Raw genomic sequence first — 27,921 nt, 5'->3', positions numbered from 1 at the left:
TGGCATTCGAGTCGCCATACAATGCAATGTTTTTAGTGTCAACTCTTGGCAGTGGAAATCACATGCGTCCCGTGACAATAACTTCATTCACGTCGAGTCCAGCATAGTAAGGCATTGTCTACGATGTTATAATCGCCATTCCCTGAGTCCTGACTTGTGTGCTAGTAACCCTTTTCTTTTCGTGCTGTACAGCTAGCTCCTCTCCTTCTCTTTTTTGCTTCCACCTCGGTGAGTACAATTGACATCTGAATACTAATTCCCACGCAGACCACGGATTATCATGCCTAAGGGACTACAACTGGTCAACAAGGCCCCTGGAGGGCCGACATCCAATGCCCCAGCACAGCAACCTGCTGTACCTCGCGCTCCTGCGAGGACTGGTACAACAGGTACATATGCCAGCTTAATGCAAGGCGCCAGAGCGCCACCACCACAACCTCGAGGTCCTCCTGGGGCTTATCTGAACGTCCCAAACGTTAATAATATCGCTAGAGACATGGGCGGAATGAATCTGGCAGGCCAAGGATCACAAGCTGGAGGCCTCCCGAACACAGCGGCCCAGGGCGCGGCTCAACAGGCTGCTCCGCAGGCGCAAGACGCAACTTCTGCCAATGTATCTCCAGCTGCAATGGTCCCCTCCATAGCCCCAGCTCCTACACTGGTCTCGGAAAGAGACTGGGTTGCTCCAACTCATGCCGGCAGTCTCATTTCAGCAGCACCGTTCGCAAACACATCTCATGGCGCGAGAGCGGGCTGGTACAACAGCGGTCACTGCAAGATGGCGATCCACAAAGCCAAAGATTTCCAATCGGGCGATGTGATCGCTGCGCCTTACCACGTTCCTAACCTGAACCCCAAGCTGTCTCCAAACTCCAAAGATCTCGTCATCAGTTCCGAAGGGCCCGTCTTCTCGAAGCGTCGGATGGGAATCGTGCTGTGGAAATCGGCGGAGGTGATGATTGTTCTCCCTCTATTCTCCTGGACGTCGCAAGGTATAGGCAACAAGATCCAACATTGGAAAGCCAAAGGCGACCTGACGAATTCGGTGCAAGATTACGTTGAAGTCTTCAACTATCGAGATCGGCAGAATTTCAAAATGAAAGGCGTTCATCAGCCTTTGCATTTCGTGCACAAGCAATCTTGGGGCGGGTTGACCGAGTACACGACTTGTCAGATTACTGGAGCGGTGATGGTGAATTGGAAGGAGGATATCACACAGGTTGGTCGCATTACTCGGCAGTCTTTCAACAGACTCTTGCAGCTTCGACAGATGCGAGAGGCTTTTTATATCAGGGAGGATGCGCGCCAGAATTCTTGGCCGATGGAGGGTGCGAGAGATACTCGTGTTTTGCAAAAGGAGCCTAAGCCGCAAAAGGAGCCAAAGTCTGCCGAATAGCAGACTGTTGTCCAGCCGGGTGGGACCCGGTCTCCCACCTTGGAGGAATAGCTTATCATGCTTGCGTGAAGACAGTTCGAACTGCTGGCAGTTCATGAAGGTCTCGGCAGCATAATTCTTGAGAGCAGCAGGATCGGTAGCATAAGGTAGGCGAGTTTTCCAAAGCATGGATTTCTGGCCAATACGTGTTAATGATAAGTAATAATCCTCGTTCAGAGTTGAATACTCATTTCCATCATTTACATTTCTTGCGCGTACTTCGCGCATACGGTTCGCTCTTGTTCTTGCCATCTTGGTTCGGTGGCATGCCTGCGAACTGAAGCTACATCAAACAGAAAACGGCAGGGAAAAGGGTGTTTCCTTGCTACTGAGATGAAATTCGCCAGTTACAGCATAGATTGTGCAGAGTGGGATACAGGCGTGTGAGGATATTGTGGGTCATCTGCCAGGTGTGCTTTCGAGATGGAGTGATTTGTGTGTTCGTGTTATGGTGACTAAGCAATCTGAAACATAAAATTGAAGAACTTGAAGTGCTCATGGGCCTTATTGTCCCCCGAAGTCCCCGAGCTAGCGGCGGATCTATCCGAGCGAATTATCTTCTCAGTCGCCAAGTTTGTAAGACGCAGTGTAGGCAGCCAAGATACACGTACGTTGAAACAGCAGCCGAAGCGGCCGGAAGCAGACTGGATTACTGCCACCTTCGAACTGGGCTGGCGTCCCGAGGGGATCGGAATTTTTTATGCATGACGACCATGGATTGCTGGCAGTACATCAATGTGTCGGCTCCAGATCTGCTTGCGAGCATGGAGTCAGGTAAGACCAGCGAGTCCTTCGCACAACAGTGACAAACCATAATTTCTCGTACAAAGCCCAACTCTTTCTCTCGTCTCAATAGATCCTGTGCGTTCCAATGGAGCACTCTCGCCATGGTACTGAATCCGCTGTCATGTCCTTCTCAGGAATGAATGCTCTTTCCGTACATGTGAAGTTGAATACAGCAGTCACTAGGGTAGCTTTCCAATATGAAATCTGAAAATCAGTGCAGGACATAAATGTGACTAAGCAAGGCGTGTAGAGTCATGGTGTCCAATTTGCGACTCCAGTAAAGAATTGGAGATGAAGTGATGGAGTGATTTGTGCCCAGGTGTGTTCGTGTTGTGGTGACTAAGCAATCTGAAACACAAAATTAGAAGCCAGCTCACGAAAGATCTCATTGTCCCCCGAGGTCCCCGAGCTAGTGGCGGACATATCCGAGCGAATCATATTTCAGTGGCACACTTGCAAGTTCCATCACGACATTGTCAACTCTTCACTAGGGCAGCTGCCAAATATGAAATCTGAAATTCAGTTCCGAATACATATGGGACTAGACAAGACATGTGGAGTCATGGTATCCATTTTCGAAGAAGTGGAAATGGAGTGGTGTACTTTCGTGTGGTGGTGACTAAGCAATCTGGAACATGAAATTGGAGAACTGCTCGCCAAAGATCTCATTGTCCCCCGAGGTCCCCGAGCTAGCGGCGGATGTATCCGAGCGAATTATATCTCAGTCGCCACGCTTGCAAGCTGCAGTGTTGTACAGAGAGTGGGATGAAGGCGTATAAGCCTATTGTGGGTTATGTATGTACTTTCGACTCTAATAAAGCATTGGAAATGGAGTGGCGTATGTCCGTGTTGTGGTGACTAAGCAAACACAAATTAAGACTGCTCGGCGTGCATGATGCATTTTTATTGTCCCCCGAGGTCCCCGAGCTAGCGGCGGATCCATCCGAGCGAATCATATCTCAGTCGCTACGCTGGCAAGTCGCAGTATTATGCAGAGTAGGATGAAGGGGTATGAGCCCATTGTAGGTTATATATGTACTTTCGAGTCCCTAAGAGGAGTTGGACGTAGAGTGATTTGTGTTCGTGTTGTGGTGACTAAGCAATCTGAAGTTAAAAGTCTGCTCACCATAGATTCTCATTGTCCCCCGAGATCCCCGAGCTAGCGGCGGATCCCTCCGAGCGAATCATATTCCAGCCGCAGCTGCTGCGGTTGCAAGACGCAGTGTTCCATCGCGACATTGTCAATTCTTGCTACTGGGGAAACGCATAATTCTCCTCCTCGGCATTCTTTGCGGCTGCCTTGTAAAGACGCAACAGCCTGAGATAACTCTGCTTATCGATCCTGCCAACATCGTAGATATGCTCTTGCCAATTGATCTGCACGCCAGCTGTGATATGGCAACAAGTCGAGGGCTCCAGCGCGAAGCCGCCAGGGATATGTCTAAACACTAGAGGTTCGTACTGACAGCCCTGATTGTCAAAGGGCTCTGGCTTTAGATCATCTGCCTCGTTCATTACTGTAATGTAGTCTTCGAACCCAGGACGATTGGCTTTGGCCTGGAAGCCGCGAAGACCAAAAGAGTAGAGTGGAACACAGAAGAGATGTGTTTTGAACTTCCAAAGCACGATGAACATACGACGCTTCGAAAGGACTGGACCCCATTTCGACTGTCTGAGATTGTCATCGGTTGGAGCGAGGTTCTCATTCATGACCGGAGCGTGGAAAGGCAAGGGGATCACATCACCCTTGTTAAATCGGGCGCGATCATAGGTTGCTTTGATACAGACGCTGTTCCTAAGCCATTTGGTTTTGCGGCCACTGCCAAAGGGCTCGTAAGCAGATCGCGTACCTCCCATCTGGCTACCTGGAAATTGGCTTGCGCCTGCACCCCATCGACTGACCACTGATCCAGGAATCGGAGGATTTGGAGCCATAGACGGATTCGCCAAGCCCGGATTAGGAGCCAGAGATCGCTGCTGAGAAGTGATTGAAGTCGGTGGTGCCATACTTACGCTCTGGATGCCCTCTGTAATCGTGTTGAGAGTTGTCAGTCTACTAGCCGCTGCGGCAGGACGAGGTCTCCACGACTTGCTATTCTTCCAAGGGCCGCCAGTAGCAGAAGGAACGTTGGGGTTACTGGGACGCCAACTAACCATTGCCGAGCCAGTCTGCGGATATGTTGGCTGTGAAGTATTCGATTGGGTATAGTTCTGTCGTCCGGCGACGCTTGCAACGCCTGGTCGGAGGGAAGAGTCTGAGTTGTTGGAAAAGCCCATCGTGCTGTATTGAACAGGATTGGCTTCGTTCTCCGACTTTACGGGGTAACTTCAAAATTGGTGAGATGCAATAGCTGGAACGTTTGTTACGATAATTCTAGCAAGGTTCCGATGGGCACAAGATCGCCCTTGCAACAGATCGACAATCAATGGGCTTCTTCAGTGAACATTGCGACCACATCTTCAAAGCTTTGAGCGGTGAATCCTGTATCCTCAATTAGCACAGGCATTGTTGCATGAAGTTCGAGCAGCGTTCAAAGCACAAAGCCAGGCCTTCGAAGTCGTGGTGAAGTCATTTTATCGCGATCAGAGACAGCCAGACCTGATCGATGCTATTTCAGGTCTTGTCTCACCAAGGGCGTGGAACTTAAGATCGCCTCGCAGCTTGATCCTCCACCCAGGCCTCTGCCTGCAGACAAACACAAATTCTTTGGAATCGGTCAGGTTTCTAAACCGAATACTTTCGAATATTGCAAAAATGCCCTTGGATCTGGTATCCACAATTTTGCGTCATTTGTTGTTGAGGAAGCAGGAGCGCGACAGGATTGCGCAGAACACAGCCAGTGTCGGGACTCAAACTGAGCAGTGGCGAGGAGACATTCCGGAGCGACACGATGAAGGCTATCCAAGCGATATCGACTTGCAGCCAGAGACGACGTCGGCGCCCCAAAGTGCTGTCTTGTTCGACGATGCCGAGGTGGGGGTTGATGCTGTTCAAGAACACACGGATTATGACGAGCAAGCAGTGAGAGGGAACACATACATCCAATTCGATGTCGAAGAAGAGAGTGACTATACCAGAGGTCCAGCTCGGATTGTGCCAGGTTTCGATGGCGTGAACGAGTGCGCAACGCTGCTGCTCACGTACAGTCTCTCCAATGCGATCAAAAATGCTGTGCAGGTTCAGAAGCTGTTTGTCAGAGAGCAAGAGCATTCTGAAAGACAGCTTGCAGAGATCGATAGGTTCGAGTCCACGCTCAGCGTAAAGATTTCGGACGTAGAATTTCGTATCGAGTTCGAGCTTGCTAACGCACCGAACGACCATGATCCGAGCGAAGCGAAGTAAACAGGCATAAGCCGAAGCATTCGAGGAGCTTGCGACGAGGATGCGGAGGTGTTGTCTGTTTACGAGCTAAGCGGAATAACAGTCAGAAGTGGTTGCGTTACGTGCAAGGTATTCGCCGGGGGTTCAATCTAAAGAACCGCTACTACAAATTCAGGCTCGGCCTCTGATTGGAAGAAATCAAAATGTCCCCCCCCACGTGACTTCTGCCTTGCTGCCTCGCAACCCGCTACATCGACGACGATATTGCGACAAACAATACTGTAGCGACGACGACGACATTGCGACATTCTCATACTATACGTCTAAAACGATGCAGCGACAACTTCTAACTGTTATTCCGCTTAGGTCTCGCTTCGCTCGGCAACCCTCAGGCAGTACCTGCCTGTACGGTACTTTATAGCACTGAGAGCGAGCATTTGCGATCGCTCTGAGCGCAATTGGATGTCCTCAATAATTTGACAACCAATATGGCAGTAAGGAGACAGCGACTTGAAGGCAGTCTAGCGGTGCGGGGACGTGCTCTGTTGCGGGTACAGCAGAACGTCACCAGAATTCTTGCAGAGGCCTTTGAAGAGGCACGTTTAGTGCCCAAGGATCCGCAGAGTGAGCTTCCGATCGAATCCTTTGACCTGGACCAAGAATATGCCAGGGCATGCCAGGAAATTCAGGAGGGAGCTGATGACCAAGTCGATCCAGGCATTTTGGAGGAAGGCGATGAATATCTTCGGGCTAGAGCTCAGACATCAACGCCAGAAGAAGTGGCAAGGCACGAGATCGCAACTGCCTTGCAAATGGCCGAAGAACGTCTGAACGTTGCGCAGTACCGCTTCGAGCACAAGGATCAAGAGCGTGACCAGGACAAGCGAGCACAATGGGAGGCACAACTTAGAGGCGAGGAATCGAGAGATGCTTCAAAAGAAGAATTCGACCTTCGCTGGGTGGTACTGAACCAGGAGATTACTCGTGAGCTCATCGAGGCCGAAAAGGAGTATATGCAGGCGAGGACTCAGGCTGCACAGGCCGCAATCGATTTTGACCACAGACCCGATTACTTTGTATTCGCTGGCTCCGCAGAAGATGGTGGGTTCGGCTATGACGTGAGCGATGAGACTCGTACAGACCACGCCAGAACTGATCAGCGCCTCAACGACTGGGTCGATACCCTAGCGGAGGACGCAGATCCACAAGTCGAGGAGCATTCAGACGTGCGAGAGTGGCCTTTTCGAGATGTGGATCCAAGTGATAGTTGCAGTGTGGTGTGTGATCAACCAGGCCGTCGCCAGAAGATTCTCGAATGGCAGCAGACATGTCGAGAGATAGCACACAAGTTCTAAGAGCTGTACCACCTTTCAAAAGGTGCAGGAACACGTCTCGGACTCCAATGAAGCTCTGCATGGTGCATTCTCCCTGCTATATAGGCTTGAAGTGTGGAGGTCTGATACGCTCGCATCGTGACTCTGTCAAATCTAGATTGAAAATTTGTACCGGGGTGCGTTCTACACAAGCGATTGACTAGCGATGTTCTTGTGAAAATATGTCAGAAGAATGGGCGAGTCGAAGCTGCTGACAGGAGAGAGAAAGGGCGACCAAAGCTCAGAAGGCGACTTGTGTCGGTGCTTGGCAAGAGGCTGACTAATAAATCTGAAACATAAATTCTGAGTGCTGGCTTTCAATCAAATCTGATTGTCCCCCGAGGTCCCCGAGCTAGCGGCGGCTCTGGCCGAGCAAATGAGAACTGAGCAAGGTCTGCCGCACTGGCACCGTGGACGTTAAACATCAACAAAACAAAAGTCTACCTGAATGTGATTTCGGACCGAGCAGACTCCTCATATTTTAGTTTGCGCAGAGCCTGTATAGAAGGCAGCATGTAGTGCGTAGATAGACACATCTCAGCGGCGCCAAGATCAACATGTCATTCTTAGCTAAGGGCGAGGACAAGGACCCCTCCCGGTCACCTAGCAACGCGATCGTGAAGCTTCGAAGTACTAAAGTTTCTCGTGAACGCGACACTGCCGCCTTTCGCATGACTTCTCACGTTCCTTTCCTACTAGCCGTTCGCCCCGACGCGCAGTACAGCTCCGAGGTCACGACACGCGACTTCGCAGACACGAACGGCATCATCGACATGGAAACAGTCCGCCAGGCGCCGGCGCAGCAGGTCCCGCCAGTCATCAAGTTCCCGTTGCTGGTGCTCCTTACCTTCGGCTTAAGCTCGCTGCTCTACTCTTTGGTCGCCGACTTTACTGGTCCCGAACTTGCTTCTGTCAGTCGTGATCTTTCAGCAGGATGGCATATCGCAGTTATGCTTGGTTGGAAGCTTGTAGAGCTGGGCGTCGCATGGTACATGCGTTTCGATTGTGGGTGATAGCCGGAGATACCGTTGCGAATGCGCCTAAGCTAATAACAGACTACCAGACTCTGACCTCGCATGGTTGACGCTCCTCAGCAACGTTCCTCACTACTTTCTGCTCAACACGTTTTACGGCGTCGACTATCTAGCCGCCCTTGTACCGCTTTTCATTGACATCAGTACCATTGCGATACCATTCGCCTTGCTTCGGGGCATGAATCGAGCTCGCGACCCTTCAGCTCCCAAGACTGTCAACCAGACTGTGGCGCAAGATATGGGCATTCAGTGGGTGACTGGCACTCTAGGTGCTAGTCTTTACGCTCTGGTCATCTACGGCAGCTTCTACACCTGGCTGCCGCAATACATGGTGGTCCACTTCGACGGTCTCAGAAGTGTCCAGAAAGCACACGATACAACTCATTTCTTGCTCCTGGCTGTACTTGGACCAGTCGGATACGCTACGACTCAATTCATCTTTGTGCCGGCCATCGGGTCTGCAGCCAATCCTGGACTCACCGATCCCAAACTTAAGCCAGAAAAGGCACCCTTCGACCCAGCGACAGCTACCTTCGGCGAGACTTTGGCTTGGAATCTTGGCTTTAGTGAGGCCGGATTCTCACGCCGAGCAGAGATTTTGGCCAAGCGAACCTTTATTCTGGTAGCTTCTGTCTTCATCAACACATTTGTACGCGCATACGTGACTGTTGAAGGCACCGAAGTCGTAGGTGCGATCGGATGGGCAGGCATTTGGAGTCTTGCAGCTGGTCTGACAGGTCTCGTTTTCTCCTGGGTTGGGGATGAGTAATGGTTGGATGTAGGAGGAGGGATATTGGGCAGTGCTCAAAATGATCACTGTAATGCGTAAGGAGCGAGATACCCAGGAAGTGCTATTATGCTTGGTAATGTGAAAAGCTGCCAGATCAACATCTCTTTTCTTGTATGTATGACAAGTAATGGTTAGCTATGTGGCCAAGCTTGCTATCGAAATATTAAAGCACAAAGTCGAGCTAGGGCCTGACGCTGGATGGACCATTCCATATATTCCATCAACAAGCTCTCGGTGTCTTGCGCCACGTGCGATGTCCCTGTCATGTTCACGAGTAAGGTGAAGTGTGAAGGTTTGCAGTCGCTATATGGCTTGATGCATGCCTGTCGACCAGGATTGCGACTTCATCGGTCTCATACTGCAGAGACAAGTCCGAACGGCAAGGACCAAAGACGCACTTACCTACTAGTCCTTGACCTGGTGGTGCGAGGTGGTATGACGATCACTGGATGCCTAGAAAGAGTCCAAATGTGGGCCATGAGAAGCCCCACATTGAGCGCAATCGCATTGCGTTTTCGGGAGTTTTTTTGGTCAACAAGCTTCACTTCATTCTGTTTACACTTCCTCTATCGCAACTGCACCCTATCCGCGATAGTCGAGACCGTGTCTCACTTGCACCACCAGACGCGTAGACGTGAGTACTGATGACTGATGACGTCTGAAACTTCCGGCCAAGCCCAAACAGACTCCACATTCAATGCCTCCTTCTCTAAACGAGCATGCAAATATCCTGGTCTGTTTAGTTGACACTTCTCTTCGCTCTCGTCTTCTTCTTCCTAATACTCAAAGCCACACTCCCTTGGACCAACATCAGGAAAACCGCGCATACTACCATGAAGAGATTCCTCGACAAGGTCAAGGAAAAGGCATTCTTTGACGACCCACCTTCGACAAATGGATCATCACATAACCCCAGAGTAGAGGCAGCACCACCACCTCTGCGGCAAGATCAGCCAGGAACTATTCAACCCGTCACGTCACAAGATGTTGTAAGATATCGATACCATCACGGATGCAACATTGGCAGCATCTTCCGATGGCTCACGCCAAGCATGTTTGCCGAAGGCCACCAAGGCTCGAGCGAACTCGCAGCTGCTGAGACCTGGGTGAAGCAACTGGGCATGGACGGCGCACGGCAGCGTTTTGAGCACCATTGGAGAGACTACGTCAGTGATGCAGACCTGGACTGGCTACGAGATGTTGCAAAATGCACCACGATCCGGTTGCCCATAGGCTTCTACGATCTTGGCCCACGATTCTGCGAGAAGTCAGCATTCAAGAATGTCGCGCCGGTATATGTGAATGCCTGGCAAGCAATCAAAGACCTCATACAGCGCTGCCATTGTCGTGGTATTGGCGTGTTGATTGATGTGCATGCTCTACCCGGAGGCGCGAATGGTGGCGAACATTCGGGAACGAACAGCGGCAAAGCAGAGTTCTATCACTCGAGAAAGTACACCAAGTTGGCGACAGAGTGCATCTGCTTTATTGCACAAGACACTCGAGGTATCGGCGGCATTGCTGGCATTCAGATTGTCAACGAGGCAGAGTGGGACGCTCCGGGCTTATACGACTGGTACTCGGATGTGTTGAACGAAGTGTCGCAGATCGATACTGCTGTTCCGATATACATTTCCGACGGATGGGACCTTGGCCGCGGCGCAGCATGGGCTCAGTCCAGGAATGCGGTCAGCAATCGGCACAGCAATCCAGTCGTTGTGGACACCCACCTTTACTGGTGCTTCACAGATGCCGACCAGCAGAAGTCGCCTCAACAAATCACCGGCGAAGTTTGGAGCAAGCTGAGCGAGCTGGAAATCAAAGACGGAAGTGTGCACGACCGTGGCGCAGTCCAAGCTATCATCGGAGAGTACAGCTGTGTACTTGGAGATGCTTCTTGGGCCAAAGGTGGCGGCGAGCCAAAGGAGCAGCTTGCCCGGGCTTTTGGCAATGCTCAGTCGCAGCGATACCAGCAACGCGCAGGCGGCAGCTTTTTCTGGACATATCGCATGGACTGGATGGACGGAGGTGAATGGGGATTCAAGCAGATGACGAATCAGCATGCTATCATACCGCCTGCCTCACTGATGGCATCCGACATTCAAGGTCGAATCGAGAACGCTCAAGGGCAAAGGGATTTCCGGCGAGGCAGCACTTGGGGTTGCCATTGTTCGTACTGGGATGGAAATCATCCCGGCGAGTATGAGCACTGGCGTTTCGAGGCGGGATGGAACGTTGGGTGGAATGATGCGATGGCCTTCTTCCAAGCGCGCAGCCAGAGTGGCCACGAAGGTGGTGACAAGATTGGCATGCTCGACTTGTGGGTTCTGAAGCGCATTCGTGAGTCTGGTCAAGGCGGCAAGTTCATCTGGGAGTTTGAACAGGGTCTCAGACAAGGCGTCAGGGACTTCTACGAATGTGTCGGTGTTTGATGTGACTGGTGCCAAGGCGTTTCATAAGCCTGAGGGAGATCCTGACATGGCTGATCAAACATGCGTTCGAAACTCCTAAAGACGAGGAGAAGGTACCTGGTAGTATAGATGTTGAGCGTTGTGCATAGAAGTAGAGTAGCGGCGGCGTGTCAGGTTACAGACCTAGTCGCAAAGGAGGTACAGATGTTCCTTTGTGCGTTTCAGGGCTTCAGGGGGTTCGCAAGCTTTGTCTGTGTGTCTTGATCGTCCCGTCGGTACCCAAGTACCAGGTCGAGATGAACGCTCAAGATGTATAATAATTCTAGGTGGAAACGCTTGACGAAGGTGTTGGTGGCATGTATTGGGTGAATGTACAAGTGAAGGCGCAATTTTGGCGCGCGCCCGGAATGCCTTGGTGAGGCAAAAGCTTCTGTCTGAAGTATGCATATGCACACGCACCTGGAGGCTCACGGAAGTGAGGCTTGTGAAGTTGTGACGGCGGAGCCCGGCCTCAGGGACCAAAAATACCACTTTCCTGCACGCCTCCACCAAGTTGCCGTATAGCATAGAATTTTGCTATAGCGTGTGGTGCTTCCAGAAGATTGTCCAGAAAGCCGTTTCAACGCCGCCGCCGCCGCCGCCGCCGCCGAGTCGGACACGCCCGCGTTTGATCGGCAGTAGCAGCAGCAGTGACCTACGCTTGCCTCTGCCCGCAGTCCGCAGTCCGCAGTCCAGCCTCGCCGACATCTGCACATAAACATCCCAGTCCCACAGCCAACTCTGCTGCACACAAAGCCTGTGCCTGGCCACGCACTCGCGGACCCCGATCTGTACACGAAATACAACTACCACCAAGACGCAGGAGCAGAAGCAGAAGCAGCAGGGCCGTCAGCGTCGTCGGCCCCAACATTTCTCCTCGACCCGCACCAGACATCGCCTACCCACATACCCACATACCCTCACGAGACGACCGGCACCGACCCCAGATTGACCAGACACGTACACGTACACGCGACCACACCGCAGACACGCACCAGCCGTGCGCCTGGACTACAGCAAAGTCGATATGGCGCGCTCTCGGAAACTGCAGCGCATGTCCAGCGCATCCAGTTCGAGCAGCTCCTCCACTTCGCCCGAGCGCGGTGCCGACGACGACAATGATTCCTTCATGTCCCAGGCCAACGACTCGCAATCCTCACTCGGCGTGGAAATGTCGCCAGAGCTCTCACAAACTGAAGCCATGCGGAGACAATACGAAGAGCGCTGCCGCATATCACCCGTGCACAGGCTGCCCGCCGAGTTACTCATAAGCATCTTCTCGCGCCTCACATCACCGCGCGATCTGCAAAATTGCATGCTGGTCTCGAAAGAATGGGCCAAGAACAGCGTGGGCCTGCTATGGCACCGTCCGGCCATGAGCAAGTGGGAGAGCATACACATCGTCATTCAATCCATACGCAAAGGCAACAAATTCTTCGCATATCAGGACCTAGTGAAGCGGCTGAATATGTCCACCTTAGGCGCACAAGTCAGCGACGGCGTACTAGAAGGCATGCGCGACTGCAAGCGGATAGAACGTCTGACCTTGACCAACTGTTCGAAGCTGACAGATCAGAGCCTGGAGCCGCTTGTGAACGGCAACCGCGCTCTTCTCGCCCTAGACGTGACTGGTCTCGACCAAGTGACGGATCGCACCATGATGACCGTGGCCGACAACTGTCTGCGACTGCAAGGTCTTAACGTGACCGGCTGCCGAAAGCTCACCGACGCATCCATGGTGGCTATTGCCAGGAATTGTCGGCATTTGAAACGCCTGAAGTTCAACAACTGCAATCAGCTTACCGACACGTCCATCCTTACCATCGCTAATAGTAGCACTCATCTGCTAGAGATCGATCTCTATGGCCTGCAGAATTTGGAGAGCCAATCCGTCACGGCTTTAATGTCGCAATGCCTTCATTTACGGGAGATGCGCCTCGCTCACTGCAGCCGTATAAATGATTCAGCATTTCTCGACATTCCTAATGATCCTGAGATGCCCATGATCTTTGATTCCCTTCGCATCCTTGACCTCACAGACTGCGGCGAACTGGGTGATAAAGGTGTCGAGAAGATCATCGAGATGTGCCCGAGACTGCGCAACCTCATATTGGCGAAGTGCAGGCAGATTTCCGACCGAGCAGTCTTAGCCATCACCAAACTCGGCAAGAACTTACACTACATTCATCTTGGACATTGCGCCAGGATTACCGACTACTCGGTCGAGGCCCTCGCCAAAGCTTGTAATCGTATAAGATACATCGATCTTGCATGCTGCAGCAATCTTACAGACAACAGTATCACGAAGCTCGCGAATCTTCCCAAGCTGAAACGCATCGGGCTGGTGAAGTGTGCCGGGATCACAGATCAGAGCATTTACCACTTGGCAATGGGCGAGTTCAAGAATGGTCGACGCGTCAACGGGCAGAGCGTGTTGGAGCGAGTGCACTTGAGTTACTGCACGCAGCTCACTTTGGATGTAAGTGCCGCCACTTTTAACACTGCCTACAGGACTTCACTAACTGTTTTCTTAGGGCATCCACGTCTTATTGAACCACTGCCCAAAACTCACTCATCTGAGTTTGACAGGCGTACAAGCCTTTCTTCGAGATGAGCTACTAGCATTCTGCAGAGAAGCTCCGCAAGAATTCAACGAACACCAGCGAGACGTGTTCTGCGTCTTCTCCGGCACCGGCGTATCGCGACTTCGAGAATTCCTCAATGATCAGAAGAACCAGCCACCTAATGAGCCTGCGGCTTCATCAGCTGATGGTAGTGACATGATTGACGTTGATATCGACGACCACAACCCAGATTCTGACGGCAGCAATACTCCTGTGATCAACGTCAATGTGCACGTTAATCAGCCTCATGGACAGACAAATGTATCAGTACTACCGGGACCCTCGTCAGGTATGCCGTTCCCGCCTGTCCCACCGCACCATCACGGATTGACTCATGGCGGCGGTCCATCTTTCAATTTCAGCCAGAGCGCACCTGCCACAACGGGAGGGGCGATATGGGCGGGAGGCAGCACACCCGTAGTCCAACTACCACCACATCAGCACTTTCATCAACATCAACACCATCAAACCCACCAAGACCATGCGCAACATGTTACCGGCATGATGCAGTCGACCATATTAGACGAAGTGGAAGGAGACGAAGCGTTCGGAGAAGAAAGCGAGATTATGGATCGCGACTAAGAGACCCGAGCACCAGAGACGAATTTCTTAAATCAACAAGCGACACCTCCAGATAGCGGAGGTGTGTGGGCATTTTCAGGCCGCTCGGTATATATAATGCCTCTCTACAAAAAGGGAGAGAGAAGGGGCAAGAGCGTGCATCTCTTATCTTGGCAGTTCTTTGGCGCGAGCGAAGCGAAGCGATGCATGAATGATATCCGAGCAGAAACAGAAGAAAGGGAACCCACCGATTGGTTACTTACTTACTAGTAGTATGTTCACAATACGGACGGCTATATGGAGTTATGAAATAATACCTTACCATGTCACTACCTGCCTACCTACATTGTTGCAATCATCCTGCTTTCATTACGATGTTGTGCCTGAACGTGACGTCGAAGGCCTGTGCCTGACTGTGACCGTGTGTGGCTATGCAATCGATAAGAAGGGAATCAGCAAGCTTGCAACCCGCGAGGGTGGCCGCAGTTATCATTATTCACTTGTCCAAGGCTCCAAGACGGAACGGGGATGTTCGAAAGGGCGACGAAAGGTCCTGCCGCTAGTTTCCGTTCTCGAATAACGAATCATATTGTGTTTTGCTGGGATTGAGGCGCGGGACTCGGATGGTTTTTCGTTCCTGGCGAGTGCCTGCACACTCTCACACCCTCACTCACACTAGCAGGATGATGAAACAGGTGGGTAAGTAATAAGAATTTTATCCTGAGAATCGTGGGATGTGGTGTTGTTTGAAACAAGTTGTGTGGTTTTTTGGGAAGGTGAGGCACGGGTCTTTGTGCTTTGAAGACGATGATGGTGAGGGAGGAGGGGATTGTATTATAATTCTCATGTATTTATTCGTCATTTCAACTCATGCGTTTGCAAGATCTTCTTCGGATCCGAAATGCGGGACGACGGCACGGTACATCTATGCTCGTTTCTCAAGCCGAAGTTCCATTCGCCTCTCGGGCATGATCGTTTAAAATACGAGCCTCATTACGACAATAATGGATGGTTCCATAATTTCTCGGAGATGGAAACGAGATCTGTTGACAGCCGTTCGTTTCCGCTTTGCTGTAGCGAGTAACTAGAGATATCGAGAGAGGATCTACGGTACTCGAGATGGTTCAAAGATGTGTTGGTGGTGAGTGGGTGGCGTTATCTCGCTTGTGGATCCGCCGAGCCTCTTATCAGGTGATGAGGTGATATCTCAATCTTGGTCATTACCCTTCAGTCCATAGCATTGTCGTGGTTGTACTTGTTGCTTTCGCAACTATAATCCGTCGCTCCCCATCCATGAAAAGATCAGCTCACGTCACCCACAAGAGGCGTCACAAAAGCATAATGAGCCGGACTTTTTGAAACTGCGTAACAAGAACCAGGAAGTCGTTCCGGAATCCGAAGAAGCTTGTGTCACTTCTGGTTGTTGATAATTAGGCTTCTGCAGCCATCCTCTAGCCAAAGGCTGCTCGCAGCAAATCATGCACCATGCAGAATCGAAAAAAAAAGAGTACCTACACAGACTCTGGCCCCTGAATCCTTATTGCTTGTCTCGCTTACCGACCAGCGCCTCTCTGAACTTTGGCCACAGCAGCCTGGAGGTTGCATCTGCTTTGGGTGGCTGAGGCAGCTTGTCGTCCACGGCTTTCTCTCTATGCTTCTCTGAGACCAAGGCGGCGTCCTGTCCTTCAATATCTTTGCGTCCTTCCTCCTTGACAGATTTACTTGAGCCAGAGCGAACAGGACTGTTGGCCTTTTCCGGCGTTATCTGCGTATCGTCTAGTAATTGCTGCCATCTCGCTAAGTAGGCACCTGGACCAAATGGCGTTGTCTTGTCGCGTTTGATGACGGACGCTATCCTGGTGGCAGAGGCAGTGTGTAGATCATCAATGTACTGCTTCCACGCGTCCATCTCAGCTTTCACAGCGTTCTGATCGCTGGCCGACAAATTGGCGAAGGCTTCTTCCAAGGCCTTCTGCAAGCCGCCAGTGGCCATCTCGTCAGGAATCACAGATTCGCTCTCTGGTGGCTTTTGGTCGTTTCTGAAATACGCTGCGGCCATATGTACATATTCTCGCCACCAGCCGGTCATTTCCTTGCCATTTTTCGCAACTTGATGCAGGAATTTGTGACAGCTGCTCTGGTGCCGGTGAAGGAGGTCAACGAAATCCTCAACGCTCGGAGGTTCAGCATTCGCCTTCTTTGCATCCGGCTGAGCGATCTTCAGCATATCGGTGAGAAAGCGTTCCAAGTCCCACAAAGTATCGCTGAGATCCACGGCTTGGTGAACATGGCGGATTATGGGGGTATAAGCATCCACCGCGTCTCTGATCGCAGCTGTCAAGACATCAGGATTACGCTTGCACATAACCTTCACAATCTGTTGTCGATCACGGATGGCCAACTGTAGAGACAAGTATTCTTGAGCTTTAGCGTGCTGCGATTCCGTGAGCTCTTCGGACACTGACGAGAGCGCGAGAATCATGGAGACGATGGACATGCTTTGCTGGGCACTTTGTCTGCGGCATTCGTCGTGCTCCTCGCGACTTCGATCGATCCAGGCCCTGAGTTCTTCGAGGACAGCTTTCGGAGGTGCATCCTTCGACTTCTCAATGGCGGTGGCTCGCTTCTTCAGTGCGTTCCTGTCCCAGCCAAGAACCTGTGATATTATTCTGAAGATTGTCAGCCGAGAGCCTCGGACGCCTTTGATGCACTTACTGTTGCAATAAATTCATGCCCTCGTCAGCACCACTACTCAACCCAATCCAGTTGGTGACCGTCGCCACAGAGACTTTAGCAAGAATCACTCGAACCATGCCACTGATCATGGTCGCGACATTTCCAACTTTCAGTGTTTGCCGCATGACCATGTACGGTAACAGAGTATGCACGTTCGATATCATGCGCAACATCGTAGGACCTTCTGGTGATAGGACGAGAGTGTAATGCATGAGCGATGCGATACTGGAATCATCAGCTTCCAGGGCGGATCCACATCTCGCCCATTTTGCTTACTTCACGACCATGAACTCGTGCATGCCTTGCACCACAGCATCATGCTGCTCCAAATCGTCGGTTTCTGCCGCCTTCTCAAAAAGCTTGTCAACCAGGTCACCATACACCAGTTCCTGAACGCAGTCTTTCCATGCTTGCAAGACGTGGTCTGGATTCGAGACATCGTATTCTCCAGTGTGTTCAATCTTCTTCTTTGGAAATCCGCCCAGGACACCGCGGGCAGGATACTCGATGAGAGCGGAGATAGCAGTAGCCAACGTTTTCCGGATGCCTAGTACTCCTTTGTCATAGCTTTCACTCAACTCGGCGGCTGTGAGATCCTCGATGAGGTCGTCCACGCTGGCCTTCCAGAATTGTGGCGATACATTGCGGAGGCCTGGAAGCTTCAATACGAACTTGGCCAGAAGGCTTTGCAATATCGGGGACTGAGGGGAGTCGACTTGATTTTGGAACGGAGGTCCATAGTGATGTATCGCCCCTGGAAACTTGAAGTCTTCGACCTCCTTGTATGTTTCCTGGTGCGTCAAGAAGTCCAGGAGAGCAGTTGACTGCTCAGGGCTAAGCTTTGCCTGTTTCTCAGTGCCTGCCATGTCGGTGTCACCGTTTCATCGCCGCCGAATTCTGGGTCGTCGACAAATCGTGGATTTATGTTCAAGGGAGATCAACACTGGAGGCAGAAACAGGCGTGTCATGCATGGCTTGGATGACGTACGGGCAGGACTCGTCTTGGCATCTTTGTTGGTTAATCGACCTTATTGCTGCGAGCACCCTCTCGACCGTGCCCAGTCGCCATATACTAAGCTTATTCACATGCTCGTCCCGAGCGCATGGATATGCTCTCGCAAGATCGACCAGTATTGCGTACAGGCTTGGCAGATGTAGGGGTCAGTGCAGTTGTGGCCAGAGAATGACACAATCCCTGTCATTGCAGCGGGCCGCTGCTTGGAGTGTTCTTAGCATTGCCTTTGTCTTCACAGTCAGAGTGCGTATACCTAGCCGTCGGTGGATCGGTGGATTGGCGATACTATTAAAAAATCCACCGATGCTCTTCTTTTCGAATAACCGGTTTTTAAGGTATACGAGTCGGTAGATTTCGAAGGCCGTGCACTAGGTTATTCCGCCTTAGTATCGCGACTATTCCACGGTCGCGTCTTCTACGTACCTCGTAGATCTGTAGACCTAGTATTCAACTATTGTATCTACTGTTCTAGCTCTTTCCAATGCCGCTAAAGAAGGCTAATAATACGTCCGCAACACCTCGTAAACGGAAAGCTAACAATGCCGCTAAAAAGATACTAGCAAAGAAGACGAAGGTAGCTAAGAAGGACCCTAAGAAGGACATAGGCTCCGAGTTTCTAGAAGTAGGTAGATAGACGCATAAATACAAGGTTTACTTCCTTAAGGAGGTGCAGAAGTTAAAGGATAAGGCCTTATTAAACTATAGTAATAGTTTCTATATTAAATACTACCGCCGGATTGCTGCTTAGTTAAGTATAAAGTTCAAGCTGTATTTTAAGACAGAGGGTTGTAAGGCGCGCTAGCGTACGTTTAAAGAGAAGTACTATCTATATACCGCTTATTTAAAGTATATAAGCGGTTAGAATAGCTATCTAGCGGCGCCTAATAATCTAGAGGTTGCAAATAAGCACTTTAGGAAGTATCCTAAATGTAAGCAATAGCGTAACGATTGTCTAGACTTTGTATACGAGCTCTTTACTATTATCGAGACTAATATTGCGAGTAGAAACGAGGCAGGTACGAGCAGCGAGCTTGCTAACGATAGCGACGTAGATATAGCGGCGGACGAGGATAACAATACGGTAGTAGAGTCCGAGGATAAGGACGAAGAGGTAGATATTCTACTACCTAAAGGGATAACAGTCGAGGAGCGAGACGCGTTAATAGAGGCGGACGTCGACGGCGAGTTAGATATTAGTATACTATCGGAGTTAGAGATTTAGGTACTCGTTGCTATACGCTATACGAAGGCTAATATCGCGAAGAAGGAAGCGGCGCGGAAGCAGGCTAAATTAGATACTAATTCGAAGGGCGAGAAGGACGACGAGGCGATAATTAACCTAATTAAGAAGAGTTAGGTTCTACTATAGTAGACCTTTACTAACTTCTTAAAGCAGACAAGGGATAATGCTTAGTTAGCTCGCGAAGAAGCTGCTACTAAGCGTGCGAAGGTGCGTAAGGAAGAGAAAGCTATACTCGACGAGCGCCGTAAGTACTATATAGATATCGATGCTAGTAATGTTGCTAATCGGATTATAGACGAGGACATCCTTTAGGGGATTAGCAAAGCAGACCGCGCCCTCCTTGCGATAGAAGTAGTAAGGAATACTAGCTATATCGCTATTATTAGGAAGTAGATAAGAGATAAGGATAAGAGGTCGAATTTAGACGAGTATTTCCGCTAGTTACTATAGGATATTAAACCTAGGCATTAACAGGTAAGCGCTATTAATAACAATATGTATAGTGCTTATACAACTATATAGGAAGGCTTCATTCCTTATAGTTATAGCCGATAGTAGCTAGTTGTATTATTATTTAAGAGAGAGTCTGTTTTTGCTAAAGAAAGTAGTCTTTTAGGTACAGAGTTCGGTTAATTAGGTCACTTTTTCGTCGGAAATGTAGCTTAGGGTCTATACTATTAATTTATATAAAGGTGTTATTACTTTTTACTAGCTAAATCGCAGTTACGTATACAGTCTACATCTGCTACGAAAAGGAATACTAACGACTCGAACCTTAGTTCTAACCTCGCGCTACTAAGACTCTAGATAATTAGACGCATAACGATATAGAAGGAGGACGAAGAAAGCGCTAGCAGCAATAGAATATAACTATTTAAACTTAAAAGCAGCAACCCTTACCAAATTCCTTATACAATATAGCCTTGCCTGTTCCCTACTGCATCGATTAATTATACTACGACCTTAGCAATTCTCTACAACCAAAACTCGGCCTCTTAGACCTCCCTCTTATCTATACTATAATCTTCTAGGTATTGCTCGTAATTATCCTACATTTCCTACGCAAACGACTTACGGAATAGCTAATATAGATCCTTATAGTCCGATACGATAACTAGTTCTTTATTATCGTCCTCCTAGTCCTCGACTTCCTTAGTAGTAACCTTAGGTTCCGCTCGAAGAGGCTGCTTTCTATAGCAAAGGATGAAGTTATAAAGTACGAAGCAGGATATAATAAACCTAGACTACGAGCGACTCGAATAGTTGTCGTACGGTCCCTGTTTGATAAGTAGGAAGCGCTTCTGCATTACTCCGAATAGGCGCTCTACGACATTGCGAAGCTAAGTATGTCGTAGGTTATATAACTCTTCCTTATTATCCGGACGTCGTCTAGCAGCGGCCTATTCTCGAAGGTAGTATCGAGTCCTTTCGTACGGTACGAGAAGTCGCTTATCTTTAAACGAATAACTACTATCGGCGAGGTAGAATTTGCTAGCTGGAATATTAAATCCCTTCGAATACGACTTCTTTAATACCTGTCTATTATTTCCGGCGCCCTCGTAGCCGACAAGTATATAATAAACCCTTATATCGAAGCCGCAAGCCGCTATTATATTCTAACAGATGTAGTTCTTTCTATAGCGGTATAGACCTTGCTAAGACTACGGAATACTAATAGGAATTAGGGTGCTATTAAGCGCTCCGATTGCGTCTTTAAAGTACTTAAATTTGCTAGCATCCGCACCTGTAACTATCCTCGTATACAGTAAGAGGTCGTCCGGCTAAGCAATATATATATCCGCTATTAGACAGAGCGCAACGCTAACCTCTTTAATTAGGCGCTAGAAGGTCTTGTACGAGTGCTAATAATTCCTTCGAAGCTCGCGAATACTAACATTATAGACTATAAAGTCGCAATAGATAACTACCTTCTTACCGACCGTTAACTCGCCGCTCCTGCCCCTCGACCGTACGAGACCTCGCTCTTCTACCTCCTTAATTAGATCCTTTAGTATAGCCTAGCGCAATCCGGTCGTTTCGTAGCAATCGCGCGGCGGTCTATATAGCACTCGAAATACCTTATATTTCCCCTTCTTCGGCTATATAAGCGTCTAAACTACACCTACTAGTCTATACTATCGTTTCCGCTTCGCTCGACGTAGGAAGGGTAGGATAGCGGTAAACTAAGCACTAAGTATTATAGATAGCAAGAGCGCGACTTAGGTATTAGTATCTATAGAAAGAGCTAGTATTCGAGACAACAGCAACAATAGTATAGAAGAAGAATATAGCTATCTATATACTAGAACGCGCTTTCTACCGAAAACCTACTTTTAAACCGCGTTTTCGGTAGACGCTTATACCTACTAGATATAGCATACCGCGCTCGGACGACGCTTAGATAATTAATTGCTTTCTACCGACTAAATCCACCGATTTTGACGGTATACGACTCGGTAGATAGCGACAGTAAGATAACTAGTAGAAGATTTAGTATAGCGCACCGATCTACCGACGGCTAGGTATACGCACTCTTACTAATATAATTAGCATGTCGGGAAGATGCGATATAGTGTTTAGATGATAGCCGACTAAGCTAAGTTAGAGAGGACCGGACTGTTACTGTCTATTCGTATTTAATCAAATCTCGATCTCTTTAACTAAAAACGCACTGTTTCTTAGCTTAATTTAATCAAATAAGGCGTCCTTTATTAGACTCCTGAATTTGATCAAACAGGGCGTATTTAGTCAATTCTAGGTGTTGTTTCGTTAAGTTTGTGTAGAAACCGGATTGTAAGATAAGTCTGCTAAGCTATAGGAGGCAGATCCTAGCTAAATTTAATCTCTCTTTATAATATACCTACGTACTATTATTATTACACCGGAGTAATAATAGCAATACTCTATATATCTATTCGAGTCGTTTGCTATACTTAGCGTAATATAAAGATGTTGTATTATATTGCTATAGAGTCCGAAAGCTATTAGCTAAAATCGTATTCCTAATAAAGCGCACTTTAGAAATGTCTCGTTAACCTTCTACCTCTGCCTCTAGCCTCTCCTTTCGACTAATATCGCCGATATTAGTACGATAGAATATCTAACTGCAACGTAATACGCCTATACGCCCTTCTATACGACTATAGCCTCTTCCGACCGTCGTTATACCTAGTTTCGATAGCTAGAATGCTAAACAACGCGTTAATCTATTCCCTCTATTAGCGTACGTCGCTTTTAACGAATACCTTAAAGAGAAGAAGCTAAAGGGCTACGACAAGATGCTAATAACTTAAGAGCGTTATCTTCGTATTATTTAATAGGTTATAGTCGATAATGCTACGCTTAGTTATATAGGATATAATACACTTAGTAAAGCCGATTATAATAAGAAGATTTAGGCTCTATATCGCTTCTCGTAGAATAAGGAAGAATAGCGCCTATATACGAAGGAAGACAATAAGAAGGTAATACGTAAATACGAGATCTTCTATATCCTATCGACTAAATACTATTACTTCGGACACGCGCGCCGTAGAGCTATTTAGTACTTAGTTAACGAGAAATTCTATAGTATAACAAAGAAGGATATTATAGAGATTCTAAGGTACTATTAGGTCTATAGTTTAATTAATTGTCGACCTACTATACCTAAAGGCGACCCTCTATAATACATTGTCGCTAAAAAGACTCTATCTCGAGTTCAAATAGACCTAGTTTGTTACTATTAAGAATATAACGAATACAGCTAACTTCTACGCCTTAGATTAACTTCTTAAACGACCCCGACGGCCCTTACCTCTATCTCCTATACCTAAAGGACTATAAGACTAAATTCTGCCGCGTTTACGCACTTACTTCGAAGTAGAGCGCCGAGATTGCTTTCTATATATAGGACTTCGCCTACTTTGTTAGTATTGCGGCATTATATTAGATAGATAACGGCAAAGAGTTTAAGGGCGTAGTTAAGAAGTTGTTAAAGTCGTACGGTACGAAGATCGCTTATAGTACGCTATACTATCCGCAATCGCAAGGCCTTATTAAACAAGCTAACAGTGTCTTTAAGCGCCGCATTGTCGCTATTAAGCTATAACTTAGCCTTAGAGGTTAGGTTATAGTAGCGTACGAGGCGGCTCGAATTTATAATAATACGTAGCACTTAGCGATTAATATAACACCCTTTAAGGCCTTCTTTAACCGTAACCCTCTAACGCAACCTCGCGTTATTATAGAAGAAGTTATAGCGGTAGCAACTAAAGGAGATGCGGACCTGCTATTTAAGCCTAATAAACTGTATACTATCGACGAGATACTAGACGATACTAAGAGTATAGCGACTAAAGAAGCCGATAGACACAATACTTAGTAGGTTAACGATAGGCCTTAATTTAACGAGGAGGATATACCTATTAAACTACCTATAGACGATAACCGTTACGGCAATAGCAATATCTCTATAATACCTCTTTATAATGCCCGCAATTAGCGACGTACGATCTATACCTCTAGCGCTAGCATATCTTCCGCTATAGACTATAAACAGAATATGCTTACGGATTATATATTAGCCGCTTAAGAAGCCGCTAATTTAAGAGCCGACAAGGCACGTAAGTATAAGAATCTACGGACCTTCGAGATTAGCGATATTGTCGGCTTATAGATACCGAAATAGTACAAAGTGCCTAATAGTCTAAGGCTTATTATATACTAGGTTATAGAGCAGTTTAAAGATAATAATAGAGTTGCTAAACTACTATTTAAACTGCTGTCTCCTTAGGGCCTAATTAAATACTACTAGTATACTCGGCACCTCGTTAAAGGCGACTACTTCTTCTTTGCTAACTTCTTAGTCTATACTAGCTATAAGAACAAGGAGATAACACTCTCCGAAGCCGCTAAATTGCAGGCTCGTATACTATTAACTTTATATAGCGCCTACCGCTATATTAAGAGCCGTTGTCGCTCTATGCTTTATAGCTATCGCAAGGCAGGCAAACCGTATTTAATCGCTTGCTACGGACAAGGCAATACCTACGACAATATAGAAGACTACGGCTACGCTACTAACGAGTCTATTGCCGGAGATAGTATTAATAAAGAGCTTCTTAATTCTATAGATATTAATAACCTTAGAAGTAGTAGCAGTATAGAGCTATAGGCAGAGAGCGACAACGTATAAAGCGACAACGTATAGAGCGACAACGTATAGAGCGATAACGACTCTATACCGAGAGCTAGTAAGGCGCTAACAACTTCTTAACCGTTAGCTTCTTCTTCTACTGCTGCTATAGAGCCCTCTAGTAACGCTATTCTGCTTAGTAGCGACGAGTTAACAACGCCTAGCTAAGTTAATAACCGTCCGTAGCGACAATATAGGCTAACTAAGAAGGCTCGGCTTTGTAACGATAACAACAACAACTATAAGCGGCAGCTAAAGGGTTATACTATACCTGCCGGCGTTTAGAAGAGGCGTAATGCGAAGGCCTTATTACGTAGTACCTAGTAGAGGGTACGGAAATCGAAGACAGTAATATTAGGAGGACCGTAGCGTTTAAACGGAGGATTTAGGGCTATTTCTACTTGTAATATTAGTCTAATCGTCCTTTTTTAATCTATTCTATTCTCTGCAATATATACTATCGGATTTATTGTCCTCCTTCGAATTTAGATATACCTCCTGCTTATATAGTTATACTAAGGAAACTAGTATACCGCTTTCTATACCTATTCTTTACTAGGAAATAAGTTAATTATTATCTCCGGATACGATAGTAAGCGTATAGTAGCATACTAAGCATACTAAGCTTGCAGGAGGGCGAATTTAGTCAAAGAGGGCTGTTTTGGTGAAATACCAAGGAAGCGCTTATTTGGTCAAATTCCAAATGAAATCTTATCAAATAGGCCTTATTTGATCAAAGCGGTAGTCTGACGAAACGGCGCCAACAGGACGAAGCCGCTTAGCAGAAAATACTTTCTCCGAAGCCGTTGCAAGTTCAATCCGCCTTGAGCAAAACTTGCGCCATGGCCACCAATCCTTTTTCTGGTGAGCGCAAATTGCTTGATCCGAGCGACTTGGGTACCAAGCAATAGTATGTCGATTGTCGTGCTTTCATCTGCTGATTTTGACACGCTAACCAAGTCCAAAGCTGGGAGGCGGCATACGAGCGAGAACTTCACAATCATGGCGAGGATGTTGATGACGAAGGAATTGTGTGGTTCGACGAAAGCAATGCGGAAGACACAGTCATTCGAAAGCTGAGCTCCTACGCTTCCGGACCTGGACCACGTCTGGACAGAAAGTCAACTCGAACGCTGGATCTTGGCACAGGAAATGGTCACATGCTGTTTGCGTTGAGGGAGGACGAAGACGATGAGGGCGAACGATGGCTTGGAGACATGGTAGGGGTGGACTACAGTCCGAAAAGTGTTCAGCTTGCACGACGAATCGATGAGCAACGAATCGCTGCGCTCGACGACAGCCAAGACGCCTATGCATCCATTCGCTTCGAGCAATGGGATCTGTTAGAAGAGCCGCCTGGTGACTGGCTTGGAAACGGCTTTGATCTTGTGCTTGACAAAGGCACTTTTGATGCTATTTCACTCATGCCTAAGCCTGAAAATGCGCCTCATCCCTGCGAGGTTTACCGGCAGAAAGTCATTGATCTCATCAAAGCAGATCATTTCCTCTTCATCACGTCTTGCAACTGGACACGAGACGAATTGATTGGCTGGTTGGTGAACAACGACGGAAAGCTGATGCTATATGACGAGGCCAAGTATCGCAGCTTCACCTTCGGCGGTCAGACTGGCCAAAGTGTTGTTACCTTGGTATTCCGCAGAGCCAGCTGAGGCACAGACGACTACAGATCTAATGGCCCGACCCCGAAAGCAGCTTCATCCTGCGATGGACGGAATGCAGTGCTCGCTCCAGAGCAACAATTTATGTGCAGCCATCGATCTGCTGTCTTTACTGGATGTATTTCTTCAGGCCACGGAGTCTCTCCTTAGCTTGCTCGAGCACGTCATCGTTCTTGCAGACAGCAAATCGCAGCCAATCCTCGACGATGTGTGCATTGGCATCGGTAAAAAACTCAGTAGGAGGAATAGCAGCAATTCCGAGCTCCACAATGCAAAACCATGAGAGCTTGAAGTCTCTAGGCCGGTTCGCAACGTGTGATGGGAAGTCATAGTCTTCTGGTAGCTTCACCTTCGCCAGGTTTACCAGCACGAAGTAGCCCCCTTCAGGATCTGAGTATGGAAGGCCGAGCTCGTCCCAAATCTGGTTGAAACGATCCATCTTTGACTTCATCTCTTTCTTAGCCTCATCCCAGAAGCCGCGCTTGTCAGCCTCCTCAAAGGCGACTGCTGTGGCTTCTTGCAACGGACTGACGCTACTGTAGCAAATTCGGGTGTGAGCAGCAGAGACATATTTGATCAGATGCTCAGGGCCGATCAAGTAGCCAACTCTCCAACCAGTTGCGTAGAAATTCTTGCCCGCCGAGCCCACTGTGAGTGTAAGCTTCGCGATCTCGGGCGAAAGCGTGGCCACACGAGTGAATGGTACGTAGTAGAGGCGGTCATAGACCTCATCGGATAGGATGATGATGTTGTGCTTGACACAGATATCACCGATAGCTTGCAGCTCGTCTTTACTGAACACCTTACCGATAGGGTTGTGAGGCGTGTTGATGACCACCATTCTCGTGCGATCTGTGATTGCAGCTTCAAAGGCTTTCAAGTCTAGTGTCCACTCGCCTGCACTGGTGGTCCGTGAAGCGCCCTCTTTCGGTGGGTGCAGTGGCACGTAAACCACCTTGCCTCCAGGCATTTCGATGTTGGAGATGTACTGATCGAAGAAAGGTTCGAACACGATGGCCTCGTCGCCAGGCTCGAGAAAGCCCATGAAAGCTGAAAGCATACCTTCATTGGCGCCAGTCGTGATCGTGACCTCAGTCTCAGGATTGATCTCTCGGCCGAAAAAGGGCGAATATGCGGCAGCGATGGCCTTCTTCAGTCGAGGTCGACCCTAGGGCATGCCGTCAGCAAGGGCATGTCGAGTGGTAGCAAGGAGAATCCAGCAGTACCTACCTTCGTTGGCGAGTACTGATTGCATTCTACCTTGTCCAATGCTTCCTTGGCGGCATCTATGCAGAACTGAGGAGGATTGTAGCCAAAGAAGCCCTGACCCATGTTCACGATAGGCTGTTTTGGCGAAGCTGCCGCCGCTTCATTGACAATGCTCCAAACATCTTGCCGCTGCCCAGACACGCGCTGAGCAGGCTTGAAGGGATCTCCTTTGACCATGATGGGGGACGCGGCGAAAGATCGAGTGGCTGGTAGACGCTGTGGGAGGACGGTCGTTGCGAAGGTCGAACGCAGCCTTCGGGAGACTTCAGTGGCGCGGCGAAATTGCTTCATGCTTCACATGTGAAGTTCACATGCAAGCAAGCAGTCTTCGAAGCTCCGACGTCGCATCGGCCGCTCCGTCGAGGGTCCCGATCCAATGGAGTGCATGTGTTCAGTAGTGAAATGACGTGCTTGTTCATTCGCCGATC

General features: G+C 48.6%; 11 protein-coding genes across 11 annotated transcripts; 7 read left to right on the top strand and 4 right to left on the bottom strand.

Annotated features, from left to right (window-relative positions):
* Window positions 1-62: 62 nt before the first annotated feature.
* MYCFIDRAFT_170633 (uncharacterized protein) lies at window positions 63-3,226 on the top strand (the record flags this gene model as incomplete). The annotated part of the gene is made up of 21 exons (XM_007923688.1): window positions 63-71; window positions 98-156; window positions 197-232; window positions 268-1,383; window positions 1,412-1,461; window positions 1,488-1,532; window positions 1,562-1,696; window positions 1,742-1,749; window positions 1,783-1,816; window positions 1,846-1,886; window positions 1,919-2,007; window positions 2,037-2,237; window positions 2,266-2,281; window positions 2,313-2,378; window positions 2,410-2,435; window positions 2,464-2,517; window positions 2,541-2,548; window positions 2,587-2,815; window positions 2,846-2,891; window positions 2,963-3,072; window positions 3,100-3,226. 21 exons carry the CDS (start codon window positions 63-65, stop codon window positions 3,224-3,226), a joined length of 2,505 nt encoding a protein of 834 aa, XP_007921879.1.
* A 246-nt stretch (window positions 3,227-3,472) lies between these two features.
* On the bottom strand, window positions 3,473-4,498 carry MYCFIDRAFT_76484 (uncharacterized protein; the record flags this gene model as incomplete). Its single annotated transcript, XM_007922271.1, has 2 exons — window positions 3,473-4,198; window positions 4,376-4,498. 2 exons carry the CDS (start codon window positions 4,496-4,498, stop codon window positions 3,473-3,475), a joined length of 849 nt encoding a protein of 282 aa, XP_007920462.1.
* Window positions 4,499-4,976: 478 nt separating this feature from the next.
* Window positions 4,977-7,112, top strand: MYCFIDRAFT_213533 (uncharacterized protein; the record flags this gene model as incomplete). Its single annotated transcript, XM_007923687.1, has 3 exons — window positions 4,977-5,461; window positions 5,910-5,953; window positions 6,039-7,112. The coding sequence occupies 3 exons, from the start codon at window positions 4,977-4,979 to the stop codon at window positions 6,896-6,898; spliced, it is 1,389 nt and encodes a 462-aa protein (XP_007921878.1). The 3' UTR covers window positions 6,899-7,112.
* Window positions 7,113-7,689: 577 nt separating this feature from the next.
* Window positions 7,690-8,719, top strand: MYCFIDRAFT_27322 (uncharacterized protein; the record flags this gene model as incomplete). Its single annotated transcript, XM_007921618.1, has 2 exons — window positions 7,690-7,921; window positions 7,980-8,719. 2 exons carry the CDS (start codon window positions 7,690-7,692, stop codon window positions 8,717-8,719), a joined length of 972 nt encoding a protein of 323 aa, XP_007919809.1.
* A 44-nt stretch (window positions 8,720-8,763) lies between these two features.
* On the bottom strand, window positions 8,764-9,551 carry MYCFIDRAFT_170630 (uncharacterized protein; the record flags this gene model as incomplete). The annotated part of the gene is made up of 7 exons (XM_007923686.1): window positions 8,764-8,801; window positions 8,840-8,875; window positions 8,913-9,043; window positions 9,072-9,098; window positions 9,158-9,304; window positions 9,353-9,449; window positions 9,491-9,551. 7 exons carry the CDS (start codon window positions 9,549-9,551, stop codon window positions 8,764-8,766), a joined length of 537 nt encoding a protein of 178 aa, XP_007921877.1.
* Window positions 9,552-9,560: 9 nt separating this feature from the next.
* On the top strand, window positions 9,561-11,374 carry MYCFIDRAFT_160293 (glycoside hydrolase family 5 protein). The gene has a single exon (XM_007923685.1). It carries the CDS (start codon window positions 9,574-9,576, stop codon window positions 11,170-11,172), a length of 1,599 nt encoding a protein of 532 aa, XP_007921876.1. The 5' UTR covers window positions 9,561-9,573; the 3' UTR covers window positions 11,173-11,374.
* An 843-nt stretch (window positions 11,375-12,217) lies between these two features.
* Window positions 12,218-13,913, top strand: MYCFIDRAFT_116570 (uncharacterized protein; the record flags this gene model as incomplete). The annotated part of the gene is made up of 2 exons (XM_007923684.1): window positions 12,218-13,598; window positions 13,780-13,913. Coding segments are annotated over 2 exons (1,515 nt in total), but the record flags the coding sequence as incomplete, so codon positions are not given.
* Window positions 13,914-13,953: 40 nt separating this feature from the next.
* On the top strand, window positions 13,954-14,698 carry MYCFIDRAFT_209991 (uncharacterized protein). The gene has a single exon (XM_007923683.1). It carries the CDS (start codon window positions 13,971-13,973, stop codon window positions 14,394-14,396), a length of 426 nt encoding a protein of 141 aa, XP_007921874.1. The 5' UTR covers window positions 13,954-13,970; the 3' UTR covers window positions 14,397-14,698.
* Window positions 14,699-16,101: 1,403 nt separating this feature from the next.
* On the bottom strand, window positions 16,102-17,950 carry MYCFIDRAFT_11500 (uncharacterized protein; the record flags this gene model as incomplete). Its single annotated transcript, XM_007921456.1, has 3 exons — window positions 16,102-17,044; window positions 17,091-17,336; window positions 17,388-17,950. Coding segments are annotated over 3 exons (1,752 nt in total), but the record flags the coding sequence as incomplete, so codon positions are not given.
* A 7,437-nt stretch (window positions 17,951-25,387) lies between these two features.
* Window positions 25,388-27,715, top strand: MYCFIDRAFT_149699 (uncharacterized protein; the record flags this gene model as incomplete). The annotated part of the gene is made up of 2 exons (XM_007923681.1): window positions 25,388-25,455; window positions 25,513-27,715. The coding sequence occupies 2 exons, from the start codon at window positions 25,388-25,390 to the stop codon at window positions 26,213-26,215; spliced, it is 771 nt and encodes a 256-aa protein (XP_007921872.1). The 3' UTR covers window positions 26,216-27,715.
* MYCFIDRAFT_209990 (uncharacterized protein) lies at window positions 25,937-27,715 on the bottom strand. The gene is made up of 2 exons (XM_007923682.1): window positions 27,455-27,715; window positions 25,937-27,392 (listed from the first exon to the last, which is right to left on the bottom strand). The coding sequence occupies exons 1-2, from the start codon at window positions 27,668-27,670 to the stop codon at window positions 26,334-26,336; spliced, it is 1,275 nt and encodes a 424-aa protein (XP_007921873.1). The 5' UTR covers window positions 27,671-27,715; the 3' UTR covers window positions 25,937-26,333.
* Window positions 27,716-27,921: the final 206 nt, after the last annotated feature.

Source organism: Pseudocercospora fijiensis, assembly GCF_000340215.1.
Source record: "Pseudocercospora fijiensis CIRAD86 unplaced genomic scaffold MYCFIscaffold_1, whole genome shotgun sequence".
Classification (NCBI taxonomy): Eukaryota; Fungi; Ascomycota; class Dothideomycetes; order Mycosphaerellales; family Mycosphaerellaceae; genus Pseudocercospora; species Pseudocercospora fijiensis.
This window is presented reverse-complemented; position numbering and strand designations above follow the sequence as displayed.

What these genes read in the sequence shown, in the direction of transcription:
- MYCFIDRAFT_160293 (XM_007923685.1), top strand. Translation starts at nt 9,574, where the DNA reads ATGAAGAGATTCCTCGACAAGGTCAAGGAAAAGGCATTCTTTGACGAC.
- MYCFIDRAFT_209990 (XM_007923682.1), bottom strand. Translation starts at nt 27,670, where the DNA reads ATGGTCAAAGGAGATCCCTTCAAGCCTGCTCAGCGCGTGTCTGGGCAG. An exon ending in ATCAGTACTCGCCAACGAAG is followed by an intron (nt 27,393 to 27,454) that starts GTAGGTACTGCT and finishes GGCATGCCCTAG; the next exon opens with GGTCGACCTCGACTGAAGAA.
- MYCFIDRAFT_209991 (XM_007923683.1), top strand. Translation starts at nt 13,971, where the DNA reads ATGATTGACGTTGATATCGACGACCACAACCCAGATTCTGACGGCAGC.